Here is a 16,191-nt window from a genome sequence, read left to right on the forward strand (position 1 = left end):
GGGCACGTGAAAGAAAAGGTAGTGCTCAGATGGGTCGATCCAGGTAAAGGGGGCGGGGTCCCGGCGGCCGCACGCGCTCCCCTCTTCGGTCCGGTGCACAAGGGGTGGCAGCTTCTTCCCTAGGGACTACCATTCTCAGCCTGGAGCCGGCAACACATGTATCCCTGCACGGGCATATGGGTTGGCACGTGAGGAATCCCTTCCCGCTCCCTTCCTGGACCTACAAGGACACAAGTGTGCATGCATGGGGAAAAGAGACCGGTCTTCCGAAAAGAGGTTTGCTCGGCATTTAACAGCACTGGTGACGAGGCTCCATTCGATTCAGGTGTGCCTCAACATGTGCCGCCAGTCTTGGTTGTTACAGCCTTCCTCCTCTCTCTCACACCCACTCTAGTTGTGAACCTGGCGAAGGGAGGCAATTTAAGCGACAGGGTGGCACTGATATTAAGGGTGAGGCCGCTGTTCCGTCACAATATATATATACACACACACAGTATACACCAGTATACACAGTCATGTATCCAGGCTGGCAAACACAAACACCCATACATGCGTACACAAACACATTATCTACTCATTTTGTCTCTAGCTTTGTTGAGAATGTGTGTAATTTTCTACTTGTGTTTTTGATTGGCAATCTCTTTTGTCAGGTGATAGAAGGAAAGGTAAGCACTTAGATGAACAAAAGTGGTGCAAGTCTAAGGAACTGCAAGCTGATATACAAACAGAAAAGTACCAAAAGCTACTATTTGTCCATCATATTACTTTTTTTTTTATAGAATGGGCTGTTTAACCACTTTCCAGGTAGCCTCACCCCCAAACTCACGCCATGCTCAGACACAGTGTTACACTTTCTGTTGTAAATTAACCTATTCTTTATAGTTCTCTTTGTTTATTAAAATGATATTGGAGAAAATGGCATGCATCCCCTTTAAGATTTTAAATGTTAACTGTGCTAGGGGCACCAAAAGATCATTTTTATTTTCACAAGACGATTGTACCCCCCGAAAATGTCCTTTTTTAAAGATGCTGTATGTAACTTTTTCACTCTACTAAAGCATAAAAATACCATAATTTGTTTGCTGATATTTAGGAAACATACTCGTTTCTCTGAAAAACACTTCTACAGCCAATTATTTTACTTGTTATTTTACTTGTTATTTTACACGTTCCGTGTTGTCAGTCCGTTTTTGTTTTGGTCTGTGTGATCTCGCCCACTGCCAGTTCACCCAATAGTATTTCGACACTCCGGGATGCCAGTTGGCATGAAACACAGCGTATTGCAGCCAGCAAACAAACTGGGTCAGAGATTGAAGATTCCACACAACCTAAAAAGCCTCGGTATCATCTAAAAATCTCTAAGAACGAGAGTATATTAAAACGCGGATAAATCAACTTTACAGTGTGTAAGTCTCCTCGGCAACAAATTGGGCTCGTTCCTGTTGCGTGTCCTCAAACGTGCAACCCGCGTGAGCGTCGAGTCTGAGGAGGACGGGGCGGGAGAAACAACGATCTCCGATATTTTTAATTTGGACTGCAGTACCTATTTAGACCACTAGCTGTCATTCTTACTGATTGCTCCTTTAACCTTATGTAAGTTGACCCCCTAAAAGTCATTGAATAGTTTCCCTTAATGTTCCTTCTGTCTGCTTCCAGACATTAAAAGCTCTGAAATGATGAAGACACCACCAACTGCTCCCAGCGTGAACTGAACTGTATATTCTGGAATATTAAGATGAAACAGCGAGGTCTGTCGATGATTCAGACAGAGTAAATTGACATCTTTAAAGGTTTCTTAGTTAATATACTCTTGTTCTGCCTGCTTTTCAGTCATCTCAGGAACATCTCTCTATGTGTCCGTGCGAAGTTTAAAGGCACGGCGAGGCTTTGATGGTAATTACCGGCCTGCGATTTGTGCTGCCCACTGAGACAGTCGTAGAAAGTGAGCGCGAGAGAGAGAGAGAGAATGACGAAGTTGTGGTGTAATCCGGGCAGCCGTGGTACTAAAAGCATCGCACTGCCATTCTGACAAAGAGATCAACTCTAATGCAGTGTAATAATGGCACTCACTTTAAACGGCTCCCACTCAAAAGGAATTTCACCAAGATAGTTCTGCCTCCACCTTCTGCCAGAAGACGAAGATGATGATGCTAAATCTGATGACATTGATGAGGTTACCAAGATGTGATGATGGTGATTAACTCAATTTGTACATATTCTGACATTCTGAGTCGTCCACGCACTTGCAAAAGTCACTGCCATGATGCTAGGATGTTGCCAGGATGAGGTTATGCAGTTGCTATGGTGTTTTATGTGGTTTAAAGAACTCTTGTGGTGTCTCAACGCGGCTCAGACACGAAAAATATTATATTTTAAAATATTTTATTTCAAATCTGGTTCTTTAACAGTTCCAAAAGGTGTATTTACACAGACTTTTTATTTTTTAATAATCTCTTTCGAGGTGCGATAAATGCAATTCAGTAATTAGCCTTTGATAAATACAAATTCTAAACAAGCAAAACTTGACATTTCATTCATTTATTTTCATAAATTACTACTGACAAGGCTTTTACGGCCAGATTTACCAAACGGCATATTAGCATGAGAGCGCAATTCCCAAAAAAAACGCGGGTGGGAGTGGAAAGTTCTTGCTTTTGATCTACTGACGACACGCAAATGAAAGAACACAGACACAGCCGGATCATTTACATAATGACCAACACAATCTACCAAGAGCAGCGCAAATTAGCGTCTGGTTTTAGACATGCTTTTTTGGGTGGTAAATAATGCTGCAAACCTTAGTAAATCACCTTGTGTGATTCATTGAAATACTGTCCTCCCATACATTTTTTGTCTGAAAGGGAATCTCTTACAAATGCATATTAAATAAGGTCAGCCGCGAAGATAACTGTCCATGCCTTTTCAGGCCTAATTTTTCATTGCGTGTCTTTAGTAAATCCTGACAGTATTTTTTTTTAAATTTCTGAAAGACAAAAATTTCGCAACCGGTTCAAGTTGGTCACATCAGTTCACTGCGTTGACCAACAGAAAGCTGCTTGGTTTGAAAGAATCTTCTATTTGGACCGTGCTACATCACTACGCTATTGATATTAACCTTGTTGCCCCCAAATTTTCACCGAAATTTTGTTAATGTTGCAAACTGGATGTGCTGAATTTGTTCAGGAATCAGGCTACATTGGTTGTGCTATGTCTATGATTTACTAAAAAGAACAAGCTCATGAGAGTAATTCGTCAATTAAACTGCACTAGATATATCTTAAGATAAAGATCTGAGGCACTCAGGAGGATGAAGATTAAAAAGCCTTTATTAATCCATGGCTAGTCTCATAAAAATAAAAACATGCCAACTGCACTAGACTTGCCTTATGTTTCACACTGTAGATTTAGTTTATCCTGAATACAGTAAGTAGTGCAGGAAACTCTGTCAGAGCGAGAAATTCAGTTCCCAACCTTTCTCTGTTCCCTCTATCGTAAGTCAACAGGATATGTTGCCGGCTGCTTTCAAAAAAAAAATTTTCGGAGAATATACGGCTACTTTTGAATGCTCATCAATAAAGAAAGATGTTTTTTGTCCTGTATTGGTCTAGTTACAGCATCTACAGCCAAACCTTGCCCCTTTGATTCAAGTGATACACTACGAGAGGAGAGCAGACAGAAGTGCATTTATTCTTCCTTTTCATCAAGTCTTTCCGCACCAGTCAGGTTACTGCGGCCTGTTTGCTGGAGTGTGTTGATCTTGTTTGCTCAGTAGGGTTAGAGTAGGGGGCGGTGTGGAGGAGTGTGTGTGTGTGTGTGTCTTCTCTGTGGGAGTAGGACAGAGCTGTGTTCTCTCTTCTTATCCCAGACAGATAGGAGCAGGGGGTCTACACACATTCAGAGCCGTGTCTCCGGTGTCAGCGCTCAGACGGCTATAATTTCAACCTGCCGATCTTCTGCCACATATGTACACTACACATAGGAAACCGAAACAAATGATTTTGCAGCTCAAATGACACTGATGCGGCCGTATGTGAATTAAACCTTTTTCTCCACACTCTGACTACTAAAAATGAAGATTTTAAGCAGTGTCTGGGTAATGTTGGCTCTTAGAGGCATGCATCCATTTTGAGAAGCACAAGTAAGAATTTTACATGCTGTATTTAAAGCCCTCAGCTGGTGGAAGAGAAGAGCTGTCTTGTTAAGTGATCATCCATTAAGCTCCTATAAGATAATTTCTCTTAATATTTAACCATATGTTAGAAGCGAACATGGCGTATATTAGAAGACAGCGTGCACTCTGTGAGAACGGCCCATCAGTGCATTTGCATTTGCCTTTGCTTTAAACAGATTACAATGGAGTTTGAGTTGAGGCAACACATGCAGGCACATTATACAGGCCCTCTGGGAACATGTTACTTGCGAATCCTTAATTCAAGGATGTAAGCTTTTGTTCTTTCGCCTGACGTGACATGAGCTGGCTTTAATGAATCTCTCATGAAGTCATTTTAACATCAGTGGCGAGGACAAATGAGGTCTGTATATAGAGCTTCGCTCACGGGTTCGCTCACGTCAGTAGTTTCAGAGTTATTAAAGCTATTAAAGGGGATGTATAATGGATAACAAGAAATTCCTTGCTTTTTCAGAGTATGATGATGTACAATGTAGATTGAGCGGCACGAATGTACCAATGCAAATAAATAAAACATCTCCAGTTAACTAGCAGAGCGTTCATTTCGTTCGTTTGTTAAATAAGAGGCGATCTAGTGCTGAAATGTGTTGTTTTTTAAATCGCTCGTTGCCGCGGCGATCAGTGGTGCAGATACTGTGTTCTCTTGTGGCTCGCGCAGTCTTCACTCGGACGCGCGCTTCAATCCGTTGTGGAGGACTCTCTGTTCGTTCCGGTGAAATTACAAAACAAAATGCACACAAACGTGTCCCTGCCTGATATACAACCACTGATAAACATAATCGGTTTTGATGAGAATGAGCACCTATACGAGTGCGGATTAGAACCCAGAACCTCTGACGCGCTTGTAAAAGTTCTGCCACTGGACCATTTAAATACACGCTTAAAATAGTCAGATCTATGCATTTATTCACGTGAAAATTCTCACCACTAACAACATATATTAGACCTCATTAAACGACAAATTAAACCCAATGTACTATTTAAATCGATTGCTGGACATCGTAATGTTATTGTACATACATCTGATTTATGATTTAGCATTGTGTTTGCAATGTCCCACTCAAGTTTCGCCACTGAGTATAAGTGTATTTACAAGGCTACAACAGTGTACAATATGTGGTAAAAATTGGTTTAAAATATTATTATTTTTAACACACACCTACCGTTCTGCTTCAAAATCCATTGATTCATCCACTGGGGTTGTACTGTGTGGATTACCGTCATGATGACTGTTTGTACGTTTTTGCATATAGTGTGGGCTTCCATTTTCTGGCATTATGTAGACTCAAAGAAATGGATTATTTTTCTAAGAATCTTTGTGTTTATCTGAAAAAGGAAAGATGTATACACCTGGGATGTTAAATGATAAGAAAGTACCCCATTAAACATAAAACAGCGTTCACAATAATGGGGCTTGATTTTATCCATCAGAAATTGTGCCTTAAAAGTAGCCCACAATATCAACATTTCCTTACTCTTGCACTGGCTCTGCACAGACTCGCAGTGTGAGGCAGCTGATGTAACCTCATGACGGACGTTTGGGCGGCGGGACTGCGTGTGGCGGAGAGAGTCCATGGCGTGCTGGGTTCAGACTCGGATGTGTGACTGGAGTGTTTGCCCTGTGGCTGTGTGTGCGTGTGACAGAAAAGCGCTATGTGGCATCCATTACCATGCCACTGAGGCACAGCAAAAGCTTCTTTCTCTCTAGCTCTTCATTCCCAGTCCAACCTTCAGGGGATTACCATTCATTCAACCTTAACTTCAATATACACACAACACAAGGCATGTTAGCCTTCCCATTTACACACTAGCCACCCAGCTGCATATAAATGAGCGCATGTTTCTGTTTATTTTGCTCTCTCTCTCGGTGAGTGATAATGAGACGGCTATCGGATTGCAGTATCTCTAAACCCTGCTGTGATTGGTAGTGGCGTTGTGCGTTGCGAGTTCATGTTTGTCCCCTCGCGCCACACCAGTCGTCAAGTACTGTTCGCTCAACCAAGAATCACTTCTCTGGGGTGCATAAATCAAAACAGTGAAATGAGGTCTATGTTTCTCTACAGAATGCATTACAAGTCCATTAATTCAGTCTTCCAGGGACGTTTTGAAGTCTCCATTTACCTGGCCGTCGCCACTCTGATTGTCAATACAGAATCACACAAACAACCCAACGACGGGACAGACAGTGTCAACACTGCATTTTTAAGGTTTGGACTGTTCCGGCTGGACTATTATCAAATGTGCAGAGTTTGATTTCTAAATCAAATGCCATTTGCATGCTAAGCTCCTCTGAGCAGGTTTCCCAATGTTAGGTTTGGAAAATGGGTCAGTGGGCTGGCAAGATACTTTATTCTTTGTGCATCATCCTCGCTTCGCATCAAACCAATCAGCGCTCTGCATCTGTTTATCTTGATTTCAGGCACAATGTTTGAGCATTTGAAAATCAGAACAAGAAACACTCAAGTTGAAAGCGGTTTTGGTTTTATCATGTCGCCAGGCCAGCCATATGTTGGGCAGGCATTGTTGGATGGAACTGATAAGCGTTTCAATCAGAGGAGGATTATGGGTAGAAATCTGCAGATTGTGTCCTCTCGAGGATTGAGTGGCTTTAAAACGCTAAACGCACAACTCATCCACAGCTTGAACGTTTTGTCTGGCCCATGTCCCTTTTTGGAATAACAACAGACACAACAAGTGGAGGAAAACCATTCCAGGACAAATCAGAGATTAATCTCAAAGTTGCAGCTGCTCCATTTCGCTGTTAAAATAAATAAATGAATAAAAAAGTTTCATAACTTTCTAAAGGAAATGTGTAGTTAAGGCTGATTATTGGATTCCATTCAATTCCAAGTCATTTAAATCTCAATTACTAAAAGATTTGGTTCTAGATCTATTAACTCTTTCCCTGCCAGTTTTTTTTTTTTTTTTTTGGGGGGGGGGGGGGGGGATTGCCATCAGTGCCAGCATTTTTGGTCATTTTCAGAAAAGTTTCATGGCCCCCAGATTATTTTGTTGTATAAATATATCTGACCATGAAATATATCAAAAGAAAGAACAGACACTCTGCTTTTAAAAATCTGTGTTATTCTAGCTTCATGAATTCTTTTTTATCAACATTTAAATGTGGGCAAGTTTCATAAAAAAAAAAAACAAAAAAAAACATTTTGAGCAAAAAGCTGAGAAACTCACGTTTTTGTCAAAGACTACATCCAGATCAGATTCAGAACGATGATCAAAACACAGATGAATTAGATCGAGTCCATCAACACCCCCAAAGCTTCACAGTCCTAAAGCTCATCCTGGGTCGACGTTTCATTCGGGAACGATGTATGCTGTTTAATGTTGATGATCACGTTATTTTACATATTGTTTCTGCTTGTTCTTCGCCTGTGTTTTAATCAGGAGATTCAGTACTCTTTTAGAAGATGTGTACAACAGTGAAAACACAGACAGATGGATAATTCCATCAATGGCGGGGAAAGAGTTAAGAAGAATCAGAATCCTGCTCAAAATCCTAACAATATAAGCACAGCACTAATTATACAACCACTACTAACCAACAACCTCTAAAATCTTGTTCTCAACATGTTCTTTGTTGTTGTTGTTGTTCCAGAGAAAGAGACATTTCTAGAGCCCTTCGTGCTCCGAGACCTGTTGCCGTCTTCAGTCGGGAGCTACTACCGTTACATCGGCTCTCTGACCACCCCACCCTGCAGTAAAGTGGTGGAGTGGATCATCTTCAGTCGGCCTGTGTTCCTCTCCTACAAACAGGTGAGTCTCTATGCCACACATACAGTATGTAGGGGTTTTGAAGTGATTCATGCTAGTCGAGGGTTTAAAAAAACACACATTTATTTTAAGACATATGCCGAATTATATCAAACAGGTTGGTTATTATGCATCTTTATTCAAAGCAAAGCACAAAGTCAAAATTCCCATTAAACAGAGCGGCTGACCCAGTTTAGAAGTCTGAGGAGTTAAAACCGTTACAAATTTATTAGACAAGAGTTCACAAAAAACACCTGGGGTTTGGGACAAGAGCTAAACAGTATGATGAATAATAGAATACACTAGTGTGTATAATACCCATTATTGTTCGAATGGACCTTAAAAGACCTCAGACTTTCACCACACTGACTCATGCCTCTCCATTTGTATGCCATGCTTGCGCATATACATCCTGTTCTCCCTCTCGGCAATGCTTCTGAGCTCTGATTGATAATAAATACTCTCAAACTGAGCTTTAACACTGTGATAGAACAAAACCAACCGCCAAAAATGGGGCATCTTCGTGCTAACAGGCTGCATGAAGAGCAGTGTGAAGGTCAGATGGGTTTACTCCAAAGTGCAGAGGAAAGAAGCTTGGTTTTAGAGCAGAAATCATCAGAGTCTCACAATCACCACTGTTAGACTCAGATACCAAACAAAGAGAGATGTGATAAGTGGGAACTAATGTTTATAATGTACAGGCAGGGAACACAGTGACTGTTTACAAAGGTTGTTCTCCATCAGAAACCAATCCATCTCTGGCCTCTCTGCGGCTTCTGATCTCACCGCGTGAGGCTTTGCTCTCACATATAAAAGATCAAAGGACATCTGTACAAAACTCATCCGGCCGGCCATGTAAGATTTCATGTTATTTCAAAGTCATTTCAAGATTTATAACGGTATGGTGTAAGGCTGTAACGATAAAATCTATATTTTAAAAAGAAAGAGAAAGGCAGAGAACACATATTTAACTTCACACTCTAAAACGAGACGTGATGGACGGAAGCACCAATTCTCGGTGTAAATCATTCGTAAAACCATTATTGCACAATTTGTAAATGGTTTTACGAATTATTTACAGATACTTTTGTTCTGCTCGTGTAACTTGAGTAAGGCTTGATGTGCCATTTTATTATGTACCTGATTGTTGAATGTTCAGCCAACGCAATACTGAAAATACAATTGTCCACATAAAACGCATGACCTAAACCTAACCACAATTAAAAAAACCACACATACAGTATAATAGGTGTACGTGTTCGTACAATCCAAGTCATACAATAACGGAATATTCTAGTTTTCATGAGAGTTCGTTGGTCACAATGGTTGACTAATGGACAAATTGTTAGTGATATTGACTATTTTGTTTATTATTGATATTACTATTATTGATATTTTTTACTGGCGGCACTTTAATTAGCATTCTGATAGCATCTTGTGCTTTAGCTGGTAGCTAAAGTTTGCACAGCAAAACCCCTCTGGGTTTCAATTCTTCACCTTTAAAGCACGGGCCAGTCACTATATGACAGCTGTGCCATGTCTTGTGCTGTTTTTAAGTGTGCCCCCATGATGGGTTTCTTAGTGGTAATTATAACAGGTTAGTCCGTTTTTAAAATGTGTGTTTTCCACATTGTTTGGACAATGGACAAAAGTCTTAAAGTTTAAACCAATTATGATGCATTACGAAGGCATTTGCATGACTTTACCTATAGCCTATTAATCACTGTACAATCTGCTCAGTCATAACCCAGATTTTGTCAGATGTGTGAGTCACTATCAGTATCCAAATGTTCTGAGCCCATCAGAGCAAAACTGCAGGAAGTGATCCGTGAACGGGTCACAGCTCACCGAGCGTTTAACAGGAAGACACAGTCCCTTCCTTAGAGCTGTAAACACTGCCCAGAGAAGCTTTCTGCTCTCATTTGACACCTCTTAAAGTTCTTTTGTTCCCTTTCATCTCTGGGTGATTTTGTTTAAAAGGAAACACTGCTGAGGCAGATATAAGTGAGTCTATGGAGGAAGACAGTTGTCCTTCACTCCCCATTTTTCTTGCTCCTTTGTTCTTCATCAAAGCAGGAAGTAGGTCACAGAGACTGACAGACTGAGCTCTGGGGCGCTTTAAGACACGATCGATGCTCAGCCAGTCTACTGCATTTGCAACATCTGGAGCATAGGTGGACATCACACACACACACACACACACGTCTTGCCATTTGCCCCTAGAATGCCCTGTTGCTGTGGTTAGCCATAAGGGATTACTCAACCATCAGACTCCAACATGTCTTTTGAGCAGTGACGCACACACACAGATGTGTGACCCAGAATGGCCCTGTTGCTGTGATTTCCCACCAGGGATTACTTAACCTTCATACCCATGATGCACAGTCATTTCATAAACACACACACACAAACACATCTGTCCCGGATTACTACAGCGCTAAGAATTGTACACAATGAGAGACGTGCTTTTGTAGCCGATGCCCAATCCCAGTAAGCTGTTTAGAAGCAAGGTTTTGGCGTGCGAGGGATTAATAGATGAGGATTCTGATCAGGAGATTATCCGAGAGCACCATATTGATGCAGCGGGTTTGGGTGTGACCCTAAAGCACAGGAAATGATGTCACAGATCAGATTTGGTGGAATATTGGAGAGGTACAGCATGTGGGAATGTAGTTTTCATATTCAGATGTGTGTCGGAGCACATTCGCGTACTCGTTTGAAGTCTCATTTGGATTCTGAAACAGTTTGAATTCATTTGGATTCTGCAACAGATAATAAAACACAGACACAGATGCTCAGGCTGTTTTTGTGTCACACATTTTCTTTTCTGTGTGCTAGCTATACGTGATGACACCATAAACTTCTGTTGTTTTTATATAAAGCTAATTATAATTGCAACTAGGAGTATGGATCAATTAAAAAAAAAATGTATCAAAGAATTACATGATATGCTTATTAATTTAGCTAATTTATTGCATACATCAATGTTTGCTGATATTACTATTCTAAATACTATATATTCTAAAAATAAAATGTAAAAAAAATGATAATTAACTTGATTGTGTTATTTTGATTAAGGTACAATTCCAGACAGATGGGACAGTTTGTGGTGTCATAAGAAGTGAAAAAATGCAGATTTTTTTAATAAAATAAAATACAAAAATAAAATCTATCGACCTTTTCGAAACACTAAAACAACCCTGATCCAAACCTTAGTTTTATTAGAACCTAAGAACCTTTACTCGAAAGAAAGAAAGATGGATGGATCAAATTTTTCTGAATGAACCATTTTAACCTTTGAGGATGTCTTCCAATGGAGGTTTAACCATTTTTAGCTTTCTGTCCTCAAAAACAATTTCTCCAAAGTACTGTTTCTCAGTGGTACAGCCTCAAACTCACACATTCCCAAACACTCAGCCTTGGCTTTTTCTTGGGGCCGTGACACTAACATCAGCCCGTCGGTGAGCGTAGGTCGGGCTAGTTTTCATGGTGTGTTCTACATGCCAGATCTAGTTGGGCTGAAGAAATATTGGAGCGCTGCTTTGTTTACGGTTTGTATATCTGCAGTTAGTTTCGGTTTCCCTTTTTGAATGACGAACATAGACTATTGATACCTTCTGATAGAAGGCAGAAGGCAGAACGCACATGATGGTTGACAGCCGCCTTTCGTCCTTTTGGTGTGTTCAAGCGCATCTTTTTGGTTGAGACGCAAATGTGACGAGGCGAAAACACAGTAGGCTTTTATCGCCGCTAGATCTTTGACATCAGCTTGGTGTGTCACATCCTTTATACTAGCGTGTTTTAGTTTAAAGTGATACATCAAATGATTTCAGATTCTACAGGATTTAATATAATATTAAAAGGCTGATGTGCAGTTTCGGCTTTCTGAAGTTTAGTGTTTTCAGAAAGCAAGAGAGGGAAGGAGGCAGAAGGTTAGTGAGGCATGGCTGAGGCAGAAATAAGACAGACAGTCGGTCATGTTTTTGGTCTTTGATCAGCCTGTGAGCTAAAATAACATTCCTCTGAGTCACTAGTTTTGAAGGAGGGAAAAGACACTCCGGGCATCTTGGGAGATGACTTACTTAAAAAATAAGAGACAGATATGAAAACATACTGAATTCTCTCTCTCTCTCTCTCTCTCTCTCTCTCTCTCTCTCTCCTTCTCTCACACAGCTGGAGGCATTCTATTCCATCTTCACCACAGAACAGCAGGACCATGTTAAATCCGTGGAATACCTGCGAAACAACTTCCGCCCACTCCAGAGTCTGGACAACCGAGAGGTCTTCAAATCCGCAGTCAAAGATGCTTGGCTGCCTGACTTGACTGACAGCCTGGGGAACCCGTACGGCACAGAGGCTTCCAAAGGTTGGGCGTGCTCTCTTGTTTATAAACCTGATGTTTATATATCATAGCTTTGCATCACAGATACTGTATTCATAAGCTTTAGACTCTTTTTAGATACAAGTTTAGATTCAAATAGATTCAGATTTTCCTCATTAGTGCTTACTTATAATGCATGGCATAACACGAGAGCGAACACGTGCTCGTCAGTGTGTGGGGGTGCGTGTGTGTAATGAGAGTGAGTAGGTGGCATATGGTGCCGTCCTCTGCTATTGTGTCATTAGATGCTCTGTCTTTACTTGCCTATTTTCTCGCTCATTTCTCTGCTCCGTGTGGCAGCCGCGCTCGCAGGAAATGCACAAGACTGCAGCTTTTCAAGGACACACTGCTTTTCTCACCTCTGTGTGTACGCCACAGATCTGCTTCACACGCTCCAGAAGACACCTGCTTTAACCGACAAATGATCGGACCATTCCATAAACACACGTTTGTTTTATATCATGGTGGGGACCTTCTTTTGGCTGTTATTGTTTGTTTTTTTGTTTGTTTTTTAAATTAATAAAAGAAAAGAAAATGAATAGGTATGAATATTTTTTTACAAATATTAATATGAGGTTGTTATACTATTTAATTATAGTAGATGTATCTAATCCAAAAGAGATGTTTAAAAAAATAAGTTGTTTGCAGGCTTTGCATGTTAAATTAAATTAAATTAAATTAATATTTTTGTACATATATTAATATGAAGTTATTGTATTTAATTATTGCATATTTGTATTGAGCAAAAATGTTCTTCATGTAATAAAAATGTAATATACACAGAATATAGAAGTGTATATTATATAATTGCATTATATATATACATAACTCAATAATTAAAATAATTATAAAAATATTGCTAAATGTTTTAGCGTAAAAAAAAATTGGAGATCACAAATTATTGAATTATTGAATCTATTGACAGCCCAACTATGTTTTTTTGTTTCAATAAGTTTTTGATTTGTTTTTACTGGTATCGTAAGCCTATTTTTATATCCCACACTGCGTTGAGAAAAACACCTGCGGCCTCTTAACTTTCCGTAGATTTCATCCTAAAAGTGTGTGTACGCACAAAAAGCTAAAAAACACCAGAACGCCAGACCCGAAACAAAATTCCCTTTATTAAATCCACTCAGCGGATGATTGTGCATCCATGCTTCTCCACCCCGTCTCCTCCCTGAAATAACCATATATTGAGCTTACAACGGCTAGTTTTACCATGCAGAGTGTCCGTATGGTGTGCACATATTTACGCCTAGTTTATTTTTATAAATCCTGATATGCGCGTGGAAATTGCTTACACACATTTCTATACCAATTTTGTGCATCACGTTAATACATCAGGCCCCAGGACTTTTTCCTGTTGTGAACTTCAATGTTACCCCTTTCTGTCACCATTTACTATGTACACTTCCCGCTTTTTTGCTGCCTAGCAACCTTGTAAAGTCACTTTTCATGTGGAGATCACAGCGGCACTTGACGCTTGTGTTGAGAAGAGCATTGAAGTCTTGATGTGGGTCATGTGACAGGGATCCTAACATACTAATAAGCATCCTTACTGCCATTTCTACATCCCTTGTAGATGTAGAAAGGAAGCTTTCCTCAAGGGAACATTTGATCCACACATGGATTGGCAAACAGAATTAAGCACACTCACACACACATCCCTACTACCTCTCAATACAAACAAAGATTGTTTACCCCATATTCACAAAACATTCATCCTACACACTCTTTTTCTGTACGTTCCCGAGCAGAATATCTTGAGGGCTTTAACAGATATTGATTGGCGCTGGCATTATACCGCGGTAGCTCCTCTCATTTACAGTTCTCTCACATGTTCATAAAATCTTGCCTGGTGATCCACGGTCCAAGCACAATCCCTCATTCCCAACGGCTCTAATACAGATCACAGTGCACAGATTACAGGTCTGAAAGACCACACCATCCTCATCACCTTGGCCAGGGTAAAGAGACGACATCTACGCGTGGCCAGACAGTGTTCCTTAAACCTGGGACACACCAAGCTGACGTCAAAGATCTAGCGGCGATGAAACCGACTGTGTTGTTGCCTCTCCTCGGCAAAAAGCTGCGCTTGAACACACCAAAAGGACGAAAGGCTGCAGTCAACTATCATGTGCGTTCTGCGCCTGTGTGTCAGTAAATATCTGATATACAAACCGTAAACAAAGCAGCGCTTGCTTACCATTTTGAAAATCAATCACTCCGATCACTTTCTTCATTCCAGTCGGCTCATGTTATTATGAAAATATTTGTGCATTCGAAAATGACGTAAAATTATAACTGTCTTCTGTCTGTACCGTCTTGACTTCTTTGCTTGCTTTCGTCACTTTCGCTTTTATTCCCATGCCCCGACTCGTTCGCTAAGCTGAACAGCCAATCAGAGTTCTCCCTCTCACCAACGGCCCGACACCGAGTCAACATGCTTAATTGGCCCCAAAAAAAACAGACAGCGTACGACTAAAGCCAACGGTGCGAAAACACAGCGGAAAAACTAAGCCGATCGGCCGACCGTCGGCTTGGTGTGTCCCGGCCTTCAGAGGAGATGAAGATGGAGACAAATACTACATTCGTCCTTTCCTATAAAGCTGTAATTTTGTTATATTGTGAAAAATGTGTGGAAAAAATCACATAAAATCGCTAGCTATAAAATTAGCCTTAGCAAGGACTTATTCTACAAAGGCATTTTATTCTAAAAATGTCATTTCCACTGTTGTCATGTCCAATGTCATTACTTTTTGTTATGGAAATTAATTTTTAAACATTTGTGTTGGAATAAAATGGCTGTCTGTTTTTTTTGTAGATAGCCATAGTTCTTCTGTGATGCGTGAATATCCACTGTTGGACTGTTGTTAATAGACAAATTAAATGTCGACAAGCCCGAAAGTGCCAGTAGTGGAAGAAACACAGAGAGCTGACCACCCGCACTCTCCATTAAACTCTCTCTGTCCCACCAGCTTGTTGACGTGGGTCCAAATAGCTCCAGGTGATTTGGATTGCCAGAATTGCACTGAAACTCCTAAACAGCTTCCCAGATTCCAGAGCCTTCTGAATCCGAAATATAATTAATTTGGGAGCTTGGAAATAATTCTGTAATACGAAGAGAGAACCGCTCCTCTTATCGCTCCCTGGTTATGCGTTTAATTTCAGCTCCGTGAAAAATTGATTGTGACACCGTCCGCTGTTGTCGAAGAATAAAAAGGGAACAGAAAGGATAGAATAAGGGAAAAAAGAATGAAAGGGTGGAGTAATAGTGTGATAGAGGCTGAGAACAGAAGCATATCAATGGTGCCTGCAGGCTGGAGCTGAACTTTTTGTCAGCTTCCATTAATTCAAAACACGTGCTGGATCATAGCTTTCCCCTCGTAGTAGGCGAAACAGCCAAACTGGTTTTATCAGCAGTCCAAAATATAGTCCAAAAGCAGCTCCAATCCCCACATGTGTTGGAAATGCTCAATTTAATATTTTTCAATATTTCAAACTAAAGTAGATGTAATCTGAGCTGTTCTTGTGTGGCTAATGCTTAGTTCTAAAGGTTTTATGATGAACCTGTAACATCCATGGAACTTTTCCATTCCTCAAAAGGTTCTTTATGTTGGAAAATGTTTCTTTAGATTATTAAAATCTTTTAAGAACGTTCCACTAAAAGGTTCTTTTTCTATGGCATTATTGCACACACACAAAAAGCGTTTTCTTTTTCAGATGAACTGTTCTTTTAAACTGGTCTTATGTGTCAGCTTGTTCGAAAGAGCCGCTCAAGGTTAACGGCGTGTTTGCACTTTCTCTCTAATTTGACTTCTGCTCCCACCTTTTCTCCTTTCCTGCTATATCC

At 40.5% G+C, this 16,191-nt stretch overlaps 1 protein-coding gene across 1 annotated transcript in view; it reads left to right on the top strand.

Annotated features, from left to right (window-relative positions):
- ptprga (protein tyrosine phosphatase receptor type Ga) overlaps positions 1–16,191 on the top strand; it is a 249,405-nt gene that overhangs the window by 192,216 nt on the left and 40,998 nt on the right. The window contains exons 7-8 of the mRNA XM_084395536.1: positions 7,803–7,960; positions 12,131–12,323. Coding sequence (XP_084251662.1) covers positions 7,803–7,960; positions 12,131–12,323 — 351 coding nt within the window. The remainder of the gene's footprint in view (positions 1–7,802; positions 7,961–12,130; positions 12,324–16,191) is intronic.

This window comes from Rutilus rutilus, assembly GCF_951802725.1.
Source record: "Rutilus rutilus genome assembly, chromosome: 22".
Lineage (NCBI taxonomy): Eukaryota > Metazoa > Chordata > Actinopteri > Cypriniformes > Leuciscidae > Rutilus > Rutilus rutilus.